Genomic DNA, 13495 nt, shown 5'->3' with positions numbered 1-13495 from the left:
TCTGTCCCCAGCTAAATGATGTCCCTTTCTCTCTGAATGCGCACAGCGCTTTACTGGCCTCTCTTGTGGGGTACCCAGGCTTCTCTACTTGCTCTCAGCTCTCCTGGGTCTGTGTCTCAGATGGTTGCTGAGGACAGGACCCTTGAGAGATTCTGGGCTGAATCTGCACAGACTGTGGGAAGTTGGGCGGGTGAGAAGCACGACACAGGCACTAAAGGATGCTTCCCATTCCCCTTTTAAGGAATGGATATTTTAGGTCTTATTTGTAAGGCTTGTTTTCATCTTGGTTCCCTTCCAAACGTAGCCCATGCTTTGAATTACAGAGCAAAACTCCAAGTGCCAGGCACTGTGCCTGGTGCTGGAAACTGCCGGCCAGCAGAGGCCAGGGCCCCAGGCCAGGGGCATGCTGCTCTCCCAGATATGGCCTACTGGCCCAACTTGTGCAGCGCTGGTTTCGGCGTCTCAGCTCCCAGGCCTGTCCCTTCCTGTGGAGCCCCTGAGGTCACGATAGCCTCATTCAAAGCACACAGGACAGCAGCAATCGCTCGGGTGCCTCCCCAAACTGCTCGCCAACTACAGTTGAAGACCAAGGAGACCCAGCTCCTCCTGACACCCCTCTGACCATCCCCAGGCCCAGCAGCCTCCCTCTGTGCTACCCCAGCACTGAGAACAAAGATGTGCCTTGGGTGAGCTGTGTTTTTCCGACCACTCAGCTCCCTGAGGGCAGGGACTGGCCCTCCCTCAGCTCCCCATCTCCCCCGGCCCCCAGGGCACAGGAGCACCAAGCCTGTCTGCCAAAGTGTCCTTTTTAAAAGGAAGCACACCTGAGCCCTAGCCCCCTTCTCCCCGCTGGCCTGACCCTAATTAGGGCGGGGGCAGGGAGGGTGGAAGGGTGAGGGTGGGGATGGGAACTGGGGTGGGAGGATAGGGGAGACACACCCTGCCTGGACAGCACGGTGATGGGGATGCCAGGGTCACTGAGCTTGATGAACGGGCCGCACTCGCTGTCAATACCCTCGCGGGCCAGGAGAAGGTTTTTTGTGCACACGTTTCCATGGACCAGGTCTTTATCCTCCTGCAGAGTGAAAAGGGTGAAATCAGTCAAGCTGCCCGTGGGGCTGCCTGTCTTCCCTCCTTCCCTCCCTCCCTGTTTCCAAGCCCGGCCCCTCAAGTCATCTCTCCATATTCCCCAGCGACAGCAATGCCCAGGCAGCCCAGCTCTCCCCCAGTTATCTGTGTCACTCAGGCACATTAAATCGTGGCCTTCTGCCCCCCAGTTCCCTCACCAGTGAAACGGGGATAATGGTGGAGCAGGCCTCCTAGGGCTTGTGAGAATGACACTCATGAGAACCTGTGTAATGCACCAACAGCTGAGCTGTGGGAAGCGCTGCTGATGCAAGCAATTTCATTCATTCATTCGACAAGTATCGCGCTATTTTCACTCTAACCTATGGTGCATTCCAGAAGTCAGTCCTCTGATGTGATAAAACCTCCCTCGAAACAGGATTCATACCCAAGCACACGAATGGCCCCAAATGACCGTTTCCAGCAAGCACCAGGCACACCTGTGTTTAACCACAGAGCCCAGGCCCCTGCAGCCTGCCTGGCTAGACTCCTTCCTGCCACCCCCTACAGGGCATTCTGGTTCCTGGTGGAGACCACCACGGACATCAGAACACACTTACCAAGTAACTCAGGGCGCTGGCCAGCTGTTTGGCAACTTTGAACTTCCATGGTGTGGTGAGGACATCGCTTTTCCGGTGCATGAAGAGATCCAGGGGCCCGCCTTCCACAAACTCCTCCACCATGATATCTACAAGCACAAAAGTAGCCACATCTGGAACCTTCTGTACATCTGAGACAGTATCTTCCCTCATCCTCTGAGGAGAACCCACTTTAGTGGCTGGTACTCAGCTTGGGAGGATGGCAACATCCTTGTGAGGTGCAAACATCAGAGTGCCTCCTCCCCTGCCCAGAGCACCTTCCATTCTGACTTTCAGCTTGCCCACCCCACCCTCCTGGGTCCAGACCAGTGTGCGGCCAGAGCTGGCAACAAGTAACGTTCAAGAAATGAGTGAAAAATAAACGGCACTTCATTCCACGCCCACTATTAAGCACGAGACCTGCTAGCTACCTCAAGTTCCTCGACTGCAAGAAGAGGCAAAAAGCCCAAGCAATGTGAAGGTGGCTTCGGCCCCAAATCGTCATCACAGCACCCACGTTCCCCAGCCAGGCCAACCTCCCCTTCCAAAGCGAATACACTTACTCTCCACGTCTCGGACACAGACGCCATAGAGGTACACGATGTGTTTGTGGGAGACCTGCCTCATCATGCTGGCTGCTTCAAAGAAGGCCTGTGGGGGGATAGCACAAGGGAATGTCAAGGGCCAGACGCCACGGCTCTGATGCCGAAGGAGCTCTACTGAGAGGAAAGTCAATGGGCCCCAGGAACACTCACCACTGTCATGATCCCAGGCCCTGAAATGGTTCCCCTGGCCTTGACTGCCCAGGGGCATTGCCAAGCCTTTACCTAGGAGCCAATCTGGCTGGGATATGGAATCTGTTTAGAAAACCTAACAGGATACAGAGCCAGGCTGGCGGCAGAGGCTAGGTGACAATTTCCCCATTGGGTACTCATATCCACCACTTTCTCTTCCTTTAAACTTTGGGAAATAACAACATTTGGCACTGTAGTAGAATAAGTGAAAAACCAGATCTCTGTCGAGACTTGGCTTTATCACTCTCTAACAGTGTGTGGGATCTTAGGTAAGTCCTTTTACTCCCGTGGGCTTTAATTTTCTAGACTGCAAAGTGATAGTCCTGGACTACATCAGGGACTTCGAGAAGATTCAGCTAGAGTCCTGGGGCTCCACAGAACCACCACAAGGACCTCTATGGGAGGAGAGTGAGAGGGGCGGGGGGGGACAGGCTGCTCAATGCACTTCATCTTCAATCTTCCCTCACTTACTTTACATACCTGCTTCATCTAAGATTGTATTTGAAGAAAGGAATTCAGACTGAATGACAAGTTTGAAAAACACCAGACCAAAACAAAGGCAAAGGTTCTTCCTAGCTCATTGTGCTCCACTGGCTCCAGAAGTGGGGGAAGGGAGGGGATGGGGTTATGAGGAAGACACTTGCCAGAGAAATGTCCCTGTGGCTGGGGTCTAAGACTTTGAGGATCACTTTTATTCTCTTCTCTTCGGAAGTTCCTTCGTCATCCTTGTAATCCACCAGGGTACCGGAGTAGATGTGCGTCCGTGTGCCTCTCCCAAGGTGCTCGCCCTAAAGGAGGAAGCAGGAGGTTGGGGCTACTTCTCTCTGGGGCTGCAGTGACACCCGAATCTGGCACTGAGGCCTTAATGGGAACACACCAGAAGGGGTGGGGCAAGAACAAAAGAGCCTCCACAGCTCACAGCCTCTTGGGCCTTGTCCTGGTCAGGCCTCCAGAAGAAACATAAAGCTACTTAGCCAAACAGAAATGTGATACTTCCTGGGCCCCAGGAGACATTTAATTCCCAAACCATTCCTTGCCTTCTACCTTCAGAAACAACCTGTGGCTAAAACATAATCCTGGCCAATCATAAAACTTCCAGCAGCACCACCACCAGCCTCCAGCGACAGCGGCCCACCCTTGGCCTCCAAAGAGGACTCAGAGAGGACCCCAGCGGGGCTCTACTAGAGGCTGGGGTACAAAGAGAAGGGCTTGTTACTGCTGGCTCGACTGCTCGCTGGACATCTAACTCAGAGATGCTCTTTCTGTAAACAGGGTAACCATGGCACCCACCTCCCAGGGCTGTTCTAGAACCAAGTGAAGAGGAAGGAATAAAGAAAGGCTCCTCAGTCCAGACCCCGGCACATCGTGGGTAGAAATCATCTGCTGGGCTGATGTGTTCTGTCTGATTGCCCTCTAGACCAGGTACTCGTTCATCTTCCAACCATCTACCCGGCGTGTGTGTATATACGTGCATGCATGCTAAGCTTTAAAATCTGTGACGCATTTACATGTGGATTTGCTGGAGCAATCCCAAAGCGGGATAGGGGTGTGAAAACAGAGGCAGAGACTGGAAGGTGGGCCCTCAGTTTCCTCACATACGAAAGGGGATAACACCACCAAATAAGTGGTATGAGCACTAAATGAAATTATCACACATAATCATCTGTCTCTAAGGACCCTTCCAGTTCAAGCTTTAATAATTCTGATTTAAACATTCTTAATATTGGGAAATCAAAATGTGATTCATAAAACTCAGGCATTCTCAAGCTACTGACGTTAATCTCACAAAATCTTTAAGTTGAGGTGCTATTATTCTATTATCCCAGGACCTTCTCTGTAAATGCAAAAAATGGATTCCCTTGGAATCGGCCCTGCCCCCTACAAGAACATATACAATTGTTAATTGGGTATATTAATGTGCACAAATGCCACCATTTGTCATCTGGCATAGCACAGTGGCGATGCATCTGCCCTGTCTCCCATATCCTGGCAAGGTCCTGTGACTATTCATTAAAGCCGCATCTGTCACAAAGCAATTCATCAAAGTTAGGGAAGTTGTGTTCCCAGAACATCCCGTAAAAGCCATATGCTTTCAGAATAATTACTCTTCCCCAGAAGGGCTGCTTATTCCAGTGGCCAAGTCACAGCAGCAGGATTCCACAGCAACCCACAGAAGCCCCGCATGTTCCCCACCGGCCTCCTTCCAGGCCACTCCCTCTGCCTTTGCCGGGTGTGGGGTGTGCGCCCTCTGCAACTCTGCCAGAGCCACATCCCGCTGCAGCTCCCTACCTAGCACTTACATCTCCGTAATGTGCTTATCTACTTAAGAGACGAGAGCTGGCTCCACCAGGCGTGGGCCTGCCGAGGGTGGCAATCACTGCTGCACACGCAAGGGCTGTTGCTGGGGGCTAGGTGAGCACCGGAGCGGGGGGGGGGGGGGCCCTAGGTGAGAGCGGGGGGCATGGAGGATGCCTGGGACCCTCCGAGAGGCTTGAGGGCAAGGAGAGAAGGAAGGGCCCAAGGATGGTGCCAAGTTTAGACAGAAAAAAGGCCAGGGTACCGCTGCTCTGGTGATTTTAATCTCTGGCCACAGCTCTGACTCCATCAGAGGGACAGAAAACAATAAACACTGGCCTTCAGTGAAGAATGTCTCCAAAGGAAAGCGAGAGGCGGTTGCAGTGGCGGGCTCCTACTCCCTGAACACCCTACCCAACAATTTTAGGGATTAACTTAAAAAAGTAAACCAGGTACCCAACCCCATGCCTACTACCTCCCACCAGGCTCCCCAACAGATGTGAGCGCACAATTCGCTCTGCAACACCTTCCAAGTGTTGCAATCTCTCCCAGGCAGTCAACGGTGCCTTCCCTCCAAGGCTGCTGGCATGCTGTCTCCTCGCCTCCCTGGTGTGTGGCTGTGTACAAAGACTGGGGTGGGGGCATGGAATAGAAGTGGGATTTGCCCCGGGCCTCACACCCCTAGCCAAGGCCCAAGGGCAGCTACAAGGGAAGCTGGGCCTGCCTACGGCTGCAGACTCTGGGCAAAAGGCCTCCCAAGCTGGAACACTGGTCCAAGGGATCTCTTTCTCAAGACAGTTCTCCTGCAGGCCGACATTGTACATCTCCTGCTCCCTTACTGCATTCTGTACCCCATAGCTTTGCTCCCTCTGGAAGCAAAAGGAACTGAACTTTAGTAGTGCTTTGTCACACAGCATGTGGTGGGTTAATGCGGGTCATCAGCTCAGACTCCCCCATGGACACCCGATTTGTGCGGCCCTGTCAGCATTCCCACCAAGTTCTCCAACTCCTTCTATCCGAAGAAGACCCATAACAGAAGGTCCTATAACCCTAGATAACCCCACAAAGCTTGACAAATCCATTTCCCTTCAAAGAGAAAGTATCTCTGGGGAACATTGGCAAGGCTGGATACAATGGCAGGGCAGTGGCTGAACAGCTTTAACTATGAAAGGAAAGCTCCTTATTTTTTTTCTGATAGGATTTCCCCAAACCCAGACTTCACTCCCCCCAAATCCTCAGTCTACTCGCTGTGGAGAGGCAGGACCAAGGTGGGCTCAGGAACCTTAGCAAAGACTCACTTGCACAATATCTTTCTTGAGGATCCGGTCAAAACTCAGCTGGCTCATGGGGTAGACAGGCTGCCACTCCTGGGCTTTCTTAGTAGCCACCAGCAGATTGGAGATCTCTGTGGAAGAGAATGAAGAAGTCTGAGCAGGGTAGTGAAGGTTCAAGATCCCAGTCAGGCAATTCTTGCCAAATCATGGGGCTTGCTGAACACATATTTGTACATGTGCTGGTTCAGTCATTCAGTAAGTGTTTATTAAGTACTTGATTTAGGCCCTCCAGGAGCTTGCAGGCTAATAACAGAGCCTAAACTAATCAAATAATCAACCCATCAAAAGGAAAGCTCCAATTTGTGCAGCTACTCTCCAAGCCAGGCCCAGGTGTTCGAGGGTTGACACAGCAGGATCTGTTCTGGTAGCAGAAGTTAGGGAAGGTCTGCCTACGGAAATGAAATTTTAAAATCTGAGAAGAGAAAGTCCCCACCGGCAGGGATGGTGTCTATCTTATTTCCTGCTCTACCTCCACAGCCTGGTACGTAGTAGGTACTCAGGAAGTATCTGTTCACTGTGTGAATGAATAATCAGGACGTGAGCTGAAGGACGAGAGCTGAGCAGAGAGAGAGGAAGAAGCAGTCCCTTGGGTGTAGGGGGTGATGGGAACCAAGGCAGGAGAGTAAAACAACACTGGTCTTATGCAAAAGAACAGGACAGGTAACCCAGAGAGAAGGTCGTGCCTGAACCTCTCTGGGCTCCCAGCAGTGCCTGACTCCAAGGAGGTGCTAACTCAATGTATAGGTTATGAGCAGACCAGCCCCCAGATTCTACAGATTCAAACGGCAAACCGAACACTTTACAAAATCTGCCGGGCCACGATGAGCACAAGTGGCTCATGGAATTTACAATCCACAGAAGGTGCCTTCCCACCATGGAGCTACTTCAAGCTATGTCACTGGGGGGGGGGGGGGGGGGGGAGCGCCCCTTCCAGATTTGGACTGCAGTGAGAGGATTCTGGAACCCCAGAAGAACCCCATCTAGCTGCTGAGGACCAGGTGCCTGCAGTAGGCCAAGTAATTTGGACGTGGTCTCTCAAATCCTCACTTCCCTGCAGGGCAGGGCTTATTTTCCTTTTTGTTGTTTTTTTTCAGCTCACATTTTCTGATTGCTTCCTCTTTGCCAGCCACTGCCCCTAAGAGCTTTCCTCACAGTAATTCCTTTGTCCTTATGACAATTCTATGAGGTACACAGTATTTTTATCCTTTTTATTCTATAGGTCAGAAAACAGAGATTCAGGGTGACTATCCCAAGGTCAGGCAGCTAGTAAGCCCTGGACGCTCACACTGCAGTCATGGATGGCTCCAGCCTCGTACCTTCTTATAGCAAACCTGGCCCTAGTGGGAGGCACAAATCTGGGAGCCAGACACTGGGTTCAGGCACAGGCTCCCTTATTACCATATCCTGGGTACCCTTTCTCCAGTCTGTTCTCCTCCATTCTGTTATCCTGACTCCACTCTGTAACCTGGATACAATCAGATTCAAAACAGGCAACTCAGGACTGCCCTGATGCAGAAAAGACCAAGAAAGAGCCACCTGAATGGTGTCCCCAGCAAAGGGTTGGAGGTGTTTTGAAAATGAGAGAGGAGGATGAAAACAGGCGCCATTTATGGGCAATGATTTGCATGGCTGCTTCGGGGAGCATGGCACTGAAGTCAACTGTGTGAGTGGGGGGACCTGTTAAACCCGTTTTCTCACTAGAAAAATGGGAGACACAGTCATGCCCCTCATCAGGCTGCTGTAAGGGATAAACGAGATAATGCATATGAAGGGTTTACTTCAGTGCCTGGTGTACAGGGAGTGCTCCAAAACTGGTAGCCATTGTGGTTAAGACCAGTATTACATCTTGGTCAGCGCCATCATCCTTGTACCAGCTGGCTGGCAACAGTCAGAAGTTCTCAGTGTCAGAGCCAAAGAGTGCAGAAATCAAGCCCCTGGCTCCACTCCACAGATGAAGACATGGGAGGGTCAGTGATGACTGGGCCAGTGGGTCCTGCTGGGTCGCTATCCCCTTCTTGCCACAGTCACCCTGAGACTTGGAGAGGGACAGTGGGGCTGGACAACACAGAGATGTGGACTTGCTTTACTGTCACATCCACTCTGAGTAGCCACCTGCTTTTCCTTTATTCCATGAGGAGTTTCTCAGTTGCATTTTCAAGTGGGAAACCCAGGTCGAAGTGGGGCCATCAGAGCCTTGCAGTTAGGAGGGCAGAAGCACTGAGGAACCCAAAATGACCTTCTCCTTAATTTTCATGATTTTACCACTTCTCTAATTTGCAGGTGGTGGAGGGAAGACAGAGGGCTTCTGACGGCCCAGAGAAGCAAGCCTCATACACAGGGCTCATTCCTCCTCTCTCCACCGCCAGGCCCTTCCCTCCTCCAGGCCAGGAGAACTGCCCTCGCCCCAGAGCTCTGGGCTGATGGCTGCCCCTGCACCTTTGCAGAGTATGACGGGATGTACAGGAAAGATCACCAGAGCTGGAGTCAGAAGACTTGAGTTCACGTCCCCAGTCGTCCTCTACCTACCTAGGCAAATATAACGGGGATTACAACACACTCTGGCTTGTTCTGAAGATTAAATGACTCGGAAGACGGAAGACCCTCACACAGGGCCTGTAAGCCTAGTAGCCATCATCATCATCATCACTACTTGTTGCTCCTATTACTGTAACTACTGCTGCCCCCAGCGGCAAGGCACCGAACATCTCTGAGCCTCCATTTCCGCATCTCTGTAATAGCTACAAAGAGCTACTGTCAGATGGAGCAAATGCAAATATGCATGAAAAGTGCTTGGCATTAGGAGGTACCCGCCAATATGGTAGCTACTGCTCTAACTATTCCCCTGACAGACATCAGTGAGCGTGGACTCTGTGCTGGGCGTGGTGCAGCCCATGAGTCACGGGGTGCTAAGACAGATCCAGGTCCTGTCTTAAGAGTTCCTACTCAAGTGGGAGAGAGGAGAGACAGACACTAAGCACGTTCAGGAGTCCAGGAGCCTCATGAGAAGCCATGAGAGAGGGCTTCAATTTGCTCCTGTGCGTCTCCTGCTACCACGACTGGCCCCCAGATGTGGACCAGTACGGTGGCATCGACACCAGAGACCGCTCCAGCTAATTCCAGTGAAGAAATCGTGTCCCGGTCTCCCACCTGCCACCAGTCCTCGCTACCTGTGGCCACTGCTCTCTATCTCCTCAACCTTACCCAGAGACCACAAATCCCAAGGAAAAGTAAAAACCTTGCTCCTAATATCTATTAGGAGAGATTATGTGAGTAAATAGGGTTGTTGGGCTTTAAGGTTTTACCTCACTCTGAGGTCTCAGGGCCAAGTGCCAGATGTGTTTTTAGCCTTGCGGAACATCTTCAAGCATGAAAACAAAGGCTGCAGTTACCCCAGAGCTGGCAGGAAACCCTATCTGATCAACAAGAACATAAGTCCTTCCTCTTTCACCGAGTGTGGTGGCAGCCCCTTGCTAGGAGGCCAAAAAGTGATTCAAACATCAAGAACCCAGGCCCCTTTTTGTCCTGGTGTTGCTTCCTCTGCCCATCCCTGACATAAAGGCTCATAAATTCCCTTAAAAGAACCAGAGCCGTCTCAGATGAAGACACTCCTCAGAGCATCTTCCACCATACTTACTAGGGCCTCAGAACGACTGTGCTGCCTACCCTTTCTCTGAGGCCTGACCTCTTCTCAGGGAAGGATCTGACCCGCACCGTGCAGTAGGGGAATGTCAAAATGTCATTTGGGGTAGAGTGGCACTCCAACCCCTTTGACCTTGACCCTCAGTGAGACCCACTTCACTTCCCCAGGACTCAATCTTCTCATCTGTAAGAGGCGGCATTTGACCAGGTGATGCCTAACTGTCCTTCCAGTTCTCACATTCTAAGAGGTGATGAATCCACCTCCAGGACATCAGTGACACTATCCACGGGGCTTCAAAAACAAAAGCCAGGTTCCTCACCCCTCCCATCCATTTTACAACCTGACCCTCCCATGGTTTGGCACTGCAGCTCCCCGGCATGGCACCCAAGGCCTCCTCTGACCCAAATCTTCCTCTCCCAACCTCACCTGCCCCTTCTTTCTAACTTCACCAGCTTCATCAGACACATTAGCCCTTCAGCCCCTGCTTCTCTGCAGCCCCTGCTGTGGCCTGCCATGTTGCCCCTGCACACACTCAGCAGGAAATGCCCTCAACTAACAGGCAAGCCCCCCCCCACCCCGCCCCACTATCCAAGATCCGCCTCCCTCCTCCGGGCAGTCTTTCATGCCACGGCCCAGGGACGTTTGACCATCCCCGTCTCTGTGAGCCTGAGGTGTGACGTATGCGTGCTGATGAAACAGCATCACACATGCAGTGGCCTCGTTTCCCTAGGACATTTTCTGCATGAGACTGGAAACCCTTGGAGAGCAGGGACTGGGTGCCAGGTATTTCTGATGCTCTGCATTCACCATAGTTCTTGGCCCACAGAAGATGTGCCAGGGAACATTTCCCAGATAATAAACCACTCACGGGGGAACTCTTAAGACATTTTATCTTAAAGAGGAAAGTAATAAGCTTCTGTTTACTAATCCTAAACGTGGCTCTTCCTGAAGCCTGAGCTGCTAAGGAAAGGTGTATGTTTTATTCTACAGAAAACGCTGACACTTGAGGACCGGGATTGGAGGTGGGGACAGACTTGTAACTAGACGAAATGAAAGCCACCTAGAAACTGTGGGGAGGGGCCACTTTCTTCCGAACAACCAGCCTCTTTTGGTTACCAGGTGTCTTGGAGCATCGCCACGGGGCACAGGGGGACCCTGAGGGGACAGGGCCTGGCTCCGGCCCAGGGAAACCGACCTCGGGGCTTGGGCTGGCAGCAGCGCTTCAGCACGAAGCTGATGTTGTCCGTGCGCAGGATCTGCTTCTTGAGGTGGCTCATCAGGTCCCCCAGGCTGGGGAAGCTGCGGTCTGAGCCGTGCAGGCTATAGCGGCCCTTCTGCACCTCGATCTGAAAGTTCTTGAACTGTTTCTGGCCACCCAGCACCTGCCATTCAGGAAAATGACCAGAAACCAATTGTTTTAAACGGGTCAAGCAAATGTACCATGGGTATGTAATTTGTTAACAACACGAGAAGCTGGATAAAAGATATCTAGAACTCTGTATGATCTCTGAACCATTCATGTAAATCTATAATTATTCAAAAGTAATAATGTATTATAAACAAGTAAACAAACAAAGAAATAAATAAATCCAGAAGAAGACACTGATCAAAGGGAGTTAACATCACGGAGTTAACGTTAAGCATAACCGAACAGTGACTTCTACAACAGCATCACCTCGTTTTAAATGTGTGAGATGAAGTTCATTGAAAAACCAACCTCACAGGACTGCTATGATTACATGACATAGTAAAAAACTTAGTAAGCACTTCATAAAGATTTGCAAATATTATTATGCATGAAATAATAATTACTATAATAGTATTTATCCAAGAAGCCTCTCAAACTGAGCCCTTCTGGGCCGTGCATCCATTTGAGGAGAACCACCCTGGGAGGTGATGGTCGGCAGTCTGATCTATTTTCAGGGTTCTATGGCACCACAGAGAGGAAGTATAAGCAGAGGTTTTCCTTCACGGGCACTTTTTGTACAGAGACAAATCTTTTAGTGATTAAGGATGAGGCTCAGAAAGATCTACTTATGGTGTAGACCAGGACAAGATATTTAAGATCTCGATGCCTTGGTTTATTCATCTGTACACTGAGGATAATACCACCTATCTCACAAGGTCAGCCTAAGGTTTAAATGAGGACATGCAGATAAAGTGCTCAGCATAGCATCTGGTGAGCTACAATGAACAGCAGGAGTAATCATAGCTACGATCCTGTTTCCCCAGGTAATCTGACCCCAGGTGGACCATGCTACTGAGTCACTGACATTCCTGGTACAGCATAAGCCCATTCCACCTCAGAAGGCAGTTGGGCTCTCTCGTGTGCCCGTCCATGTTCAAAACATTAAACTTCCTTCAAGACTGATGAAAGCAGAAGATAGGCATGCTGCCCAGGAACAACCTGACATGACCTGCTGCGTCCCTACCAGCCGTGAGGCCTTGCTGTGCAGGAACACCCCCAGGCAGCCAGTGGCACCTAGACACTTTGCCCAGGACACTTGGCAGCGCTGGGTTCCTTCTGCCATTTCCTCTTCCCACTCCTGACGGAGTCTAGTCCCCAGGGGCTCCCCAGTACTTTTCCTTCTACCATCTGAGGTTTATGGCAAGCTCATGTGCAGACTTCCACCTTGAAGCTCCCCCACCTCCCCCTGCCACCCCAGTTCTCCCAGTTCACACTAACCCAGTCAACACTAGTGTATTTATCTGGACTAATTCTGTAAAACTCATTGTCTTTTAAAATATTCCATTTCCTGTATTTAAAAAAATCACAAATGAATGACAAAGGCAGTATTGCAGTCTAGTGAGGTAAGGTCAACAATTCTGGCTTCTATCTTTGTTTTCAGGTGTCTCTCACACCATTCCTGGTGTCCAGCTACACTAGAGTCACTAAATAGAGCCATCTCCACCTGTCAAACACGGAACAGCAAGTCGTCTGTTAAAATGTCTGAAGCTCCCATCTGGGGAAATCTGTGGTAGGCCAGGTTGCCGAGCCGGCCATCTTGGCACTGGTATGTACCAGTGAGTGCCACAGATCAGACACGGCTCTGGGTCTGTGATTTTGTCCCTGAGTGTAAAATCAACCACTCCCAACAAGTGCATTAAACTTGACAAATGTTTGGTGTGAACTGGTTTTCTGGCCACACACTACGTTCCAGAGTGACCATGGACCCCTGCCATGGGTCCCTTGAGGGAAGAAAAGGCCATGAGGGGAAATGTTCGGGGTCTGGCTGCTAGGGAAGTCTCCTTTTGAAGAGCAGGGTTATCCTGGTCAGAACTGCCAGGGATTTTCTCAGAAACCCAGGCTTTTCTACCCCCATGCCCCAGGGTGGTCCTCTGGAGCAGCTCCTGGGCTGGCTGCACCGAACACCCTGTGGCGATATGACTTGGCCTGAATGACTAAGATCTTTCCTGACTGACCTCAGATTTTTCAAAGCAGGTGACAGTCATGAGGATATTGTCAAAGTCGGTACAGCTCCACCTCAGCACATACATCCCCTCCTCGCTTCCTTCTTGCCGCAACTTATTGATGGCATATTCTGTGCTAGAGGGAGAGAAAGGGAAAGGGAGAAAGAGCTCATACCAATGAGAACACTCTAAAGCCCACGGGATATCCACGTCTCTGAGCTGGCTCAAGTCCTACAGCCCCATCACATTACACATCCTGGGTCCTGACGTCTGAGAGGACACATGGGGCAAGCCGAGATGCCAAGGAGCCTCAAGACA

General features: G+C 51.1%; 1 protein-coding gene and 1 long non-coding RNA gene across 3 annotated transcripts in view; both read right to left on the bottom strand.

Moving 5' to 3' along the window:
* LOC144381919 (uncharacterized) overlaps positions 1–13495 on the bottom strand; it is a 436617-nt gene that overhangs the window by 37140 nt on the left and 385982 nt on the right. The gene's annotated exons all lie outside the window — the stretch shown is intronic.
* JAK1 (Janus kinase 1) overlaps positions 1–13495 on the bottom strand; it is a 125169-nt gene that overhangs the window by 9447 nt on the left and 102227 nt on the right. For both annotated transcript variants that reach the window (XM_036109957.2, XM_036109961.2), the window contains exons 10-16: positions 13190–13313; positions 10962–11148; positions 6091–6197; positions 3142–3285; positions 2267–2354; positions 1686–1813; positions 940–1075 (exon numbers count right to left, since the gene is read on the bottom strand). In XM_036109957.2, coding sequence (XP_035965850.1) covers positions 940–1075; positions 1686–1813; positions 2267–2354; positions 3142–3285; positions 6091–6197; positions 10962–11148; positions 13190–13313 — 914 coding nt within the window. The remainder of the gene's footprint in view (positions 1–939; positions 1076–1685; positions 1814–2266; positions 2355–3141; positions 3286–6090; positions 6198–10961; positions 11149–13189; positions 13314–13495) is intronic.

Source organism: Halichoerus grypus, chromosome 5, assembly GCF_964656455.1.
Source record: "Halichoerus grypus chromosome 5, mHalGry1.hap1.1, whole genome shotgun sequence".
In the NCBI taxonomy this organism is placed as follows: Eukaryota; Metazoa; Chordata; class Mammalia; order Carnivora; family Phocidae; genus Halichoerus; species Halichoerus grypus.
The sequence above is the reverse complement of the archived record's forward strand: the minus strand, read 5'-3'. Positions and strand labels throughout refer to the sequence as shown.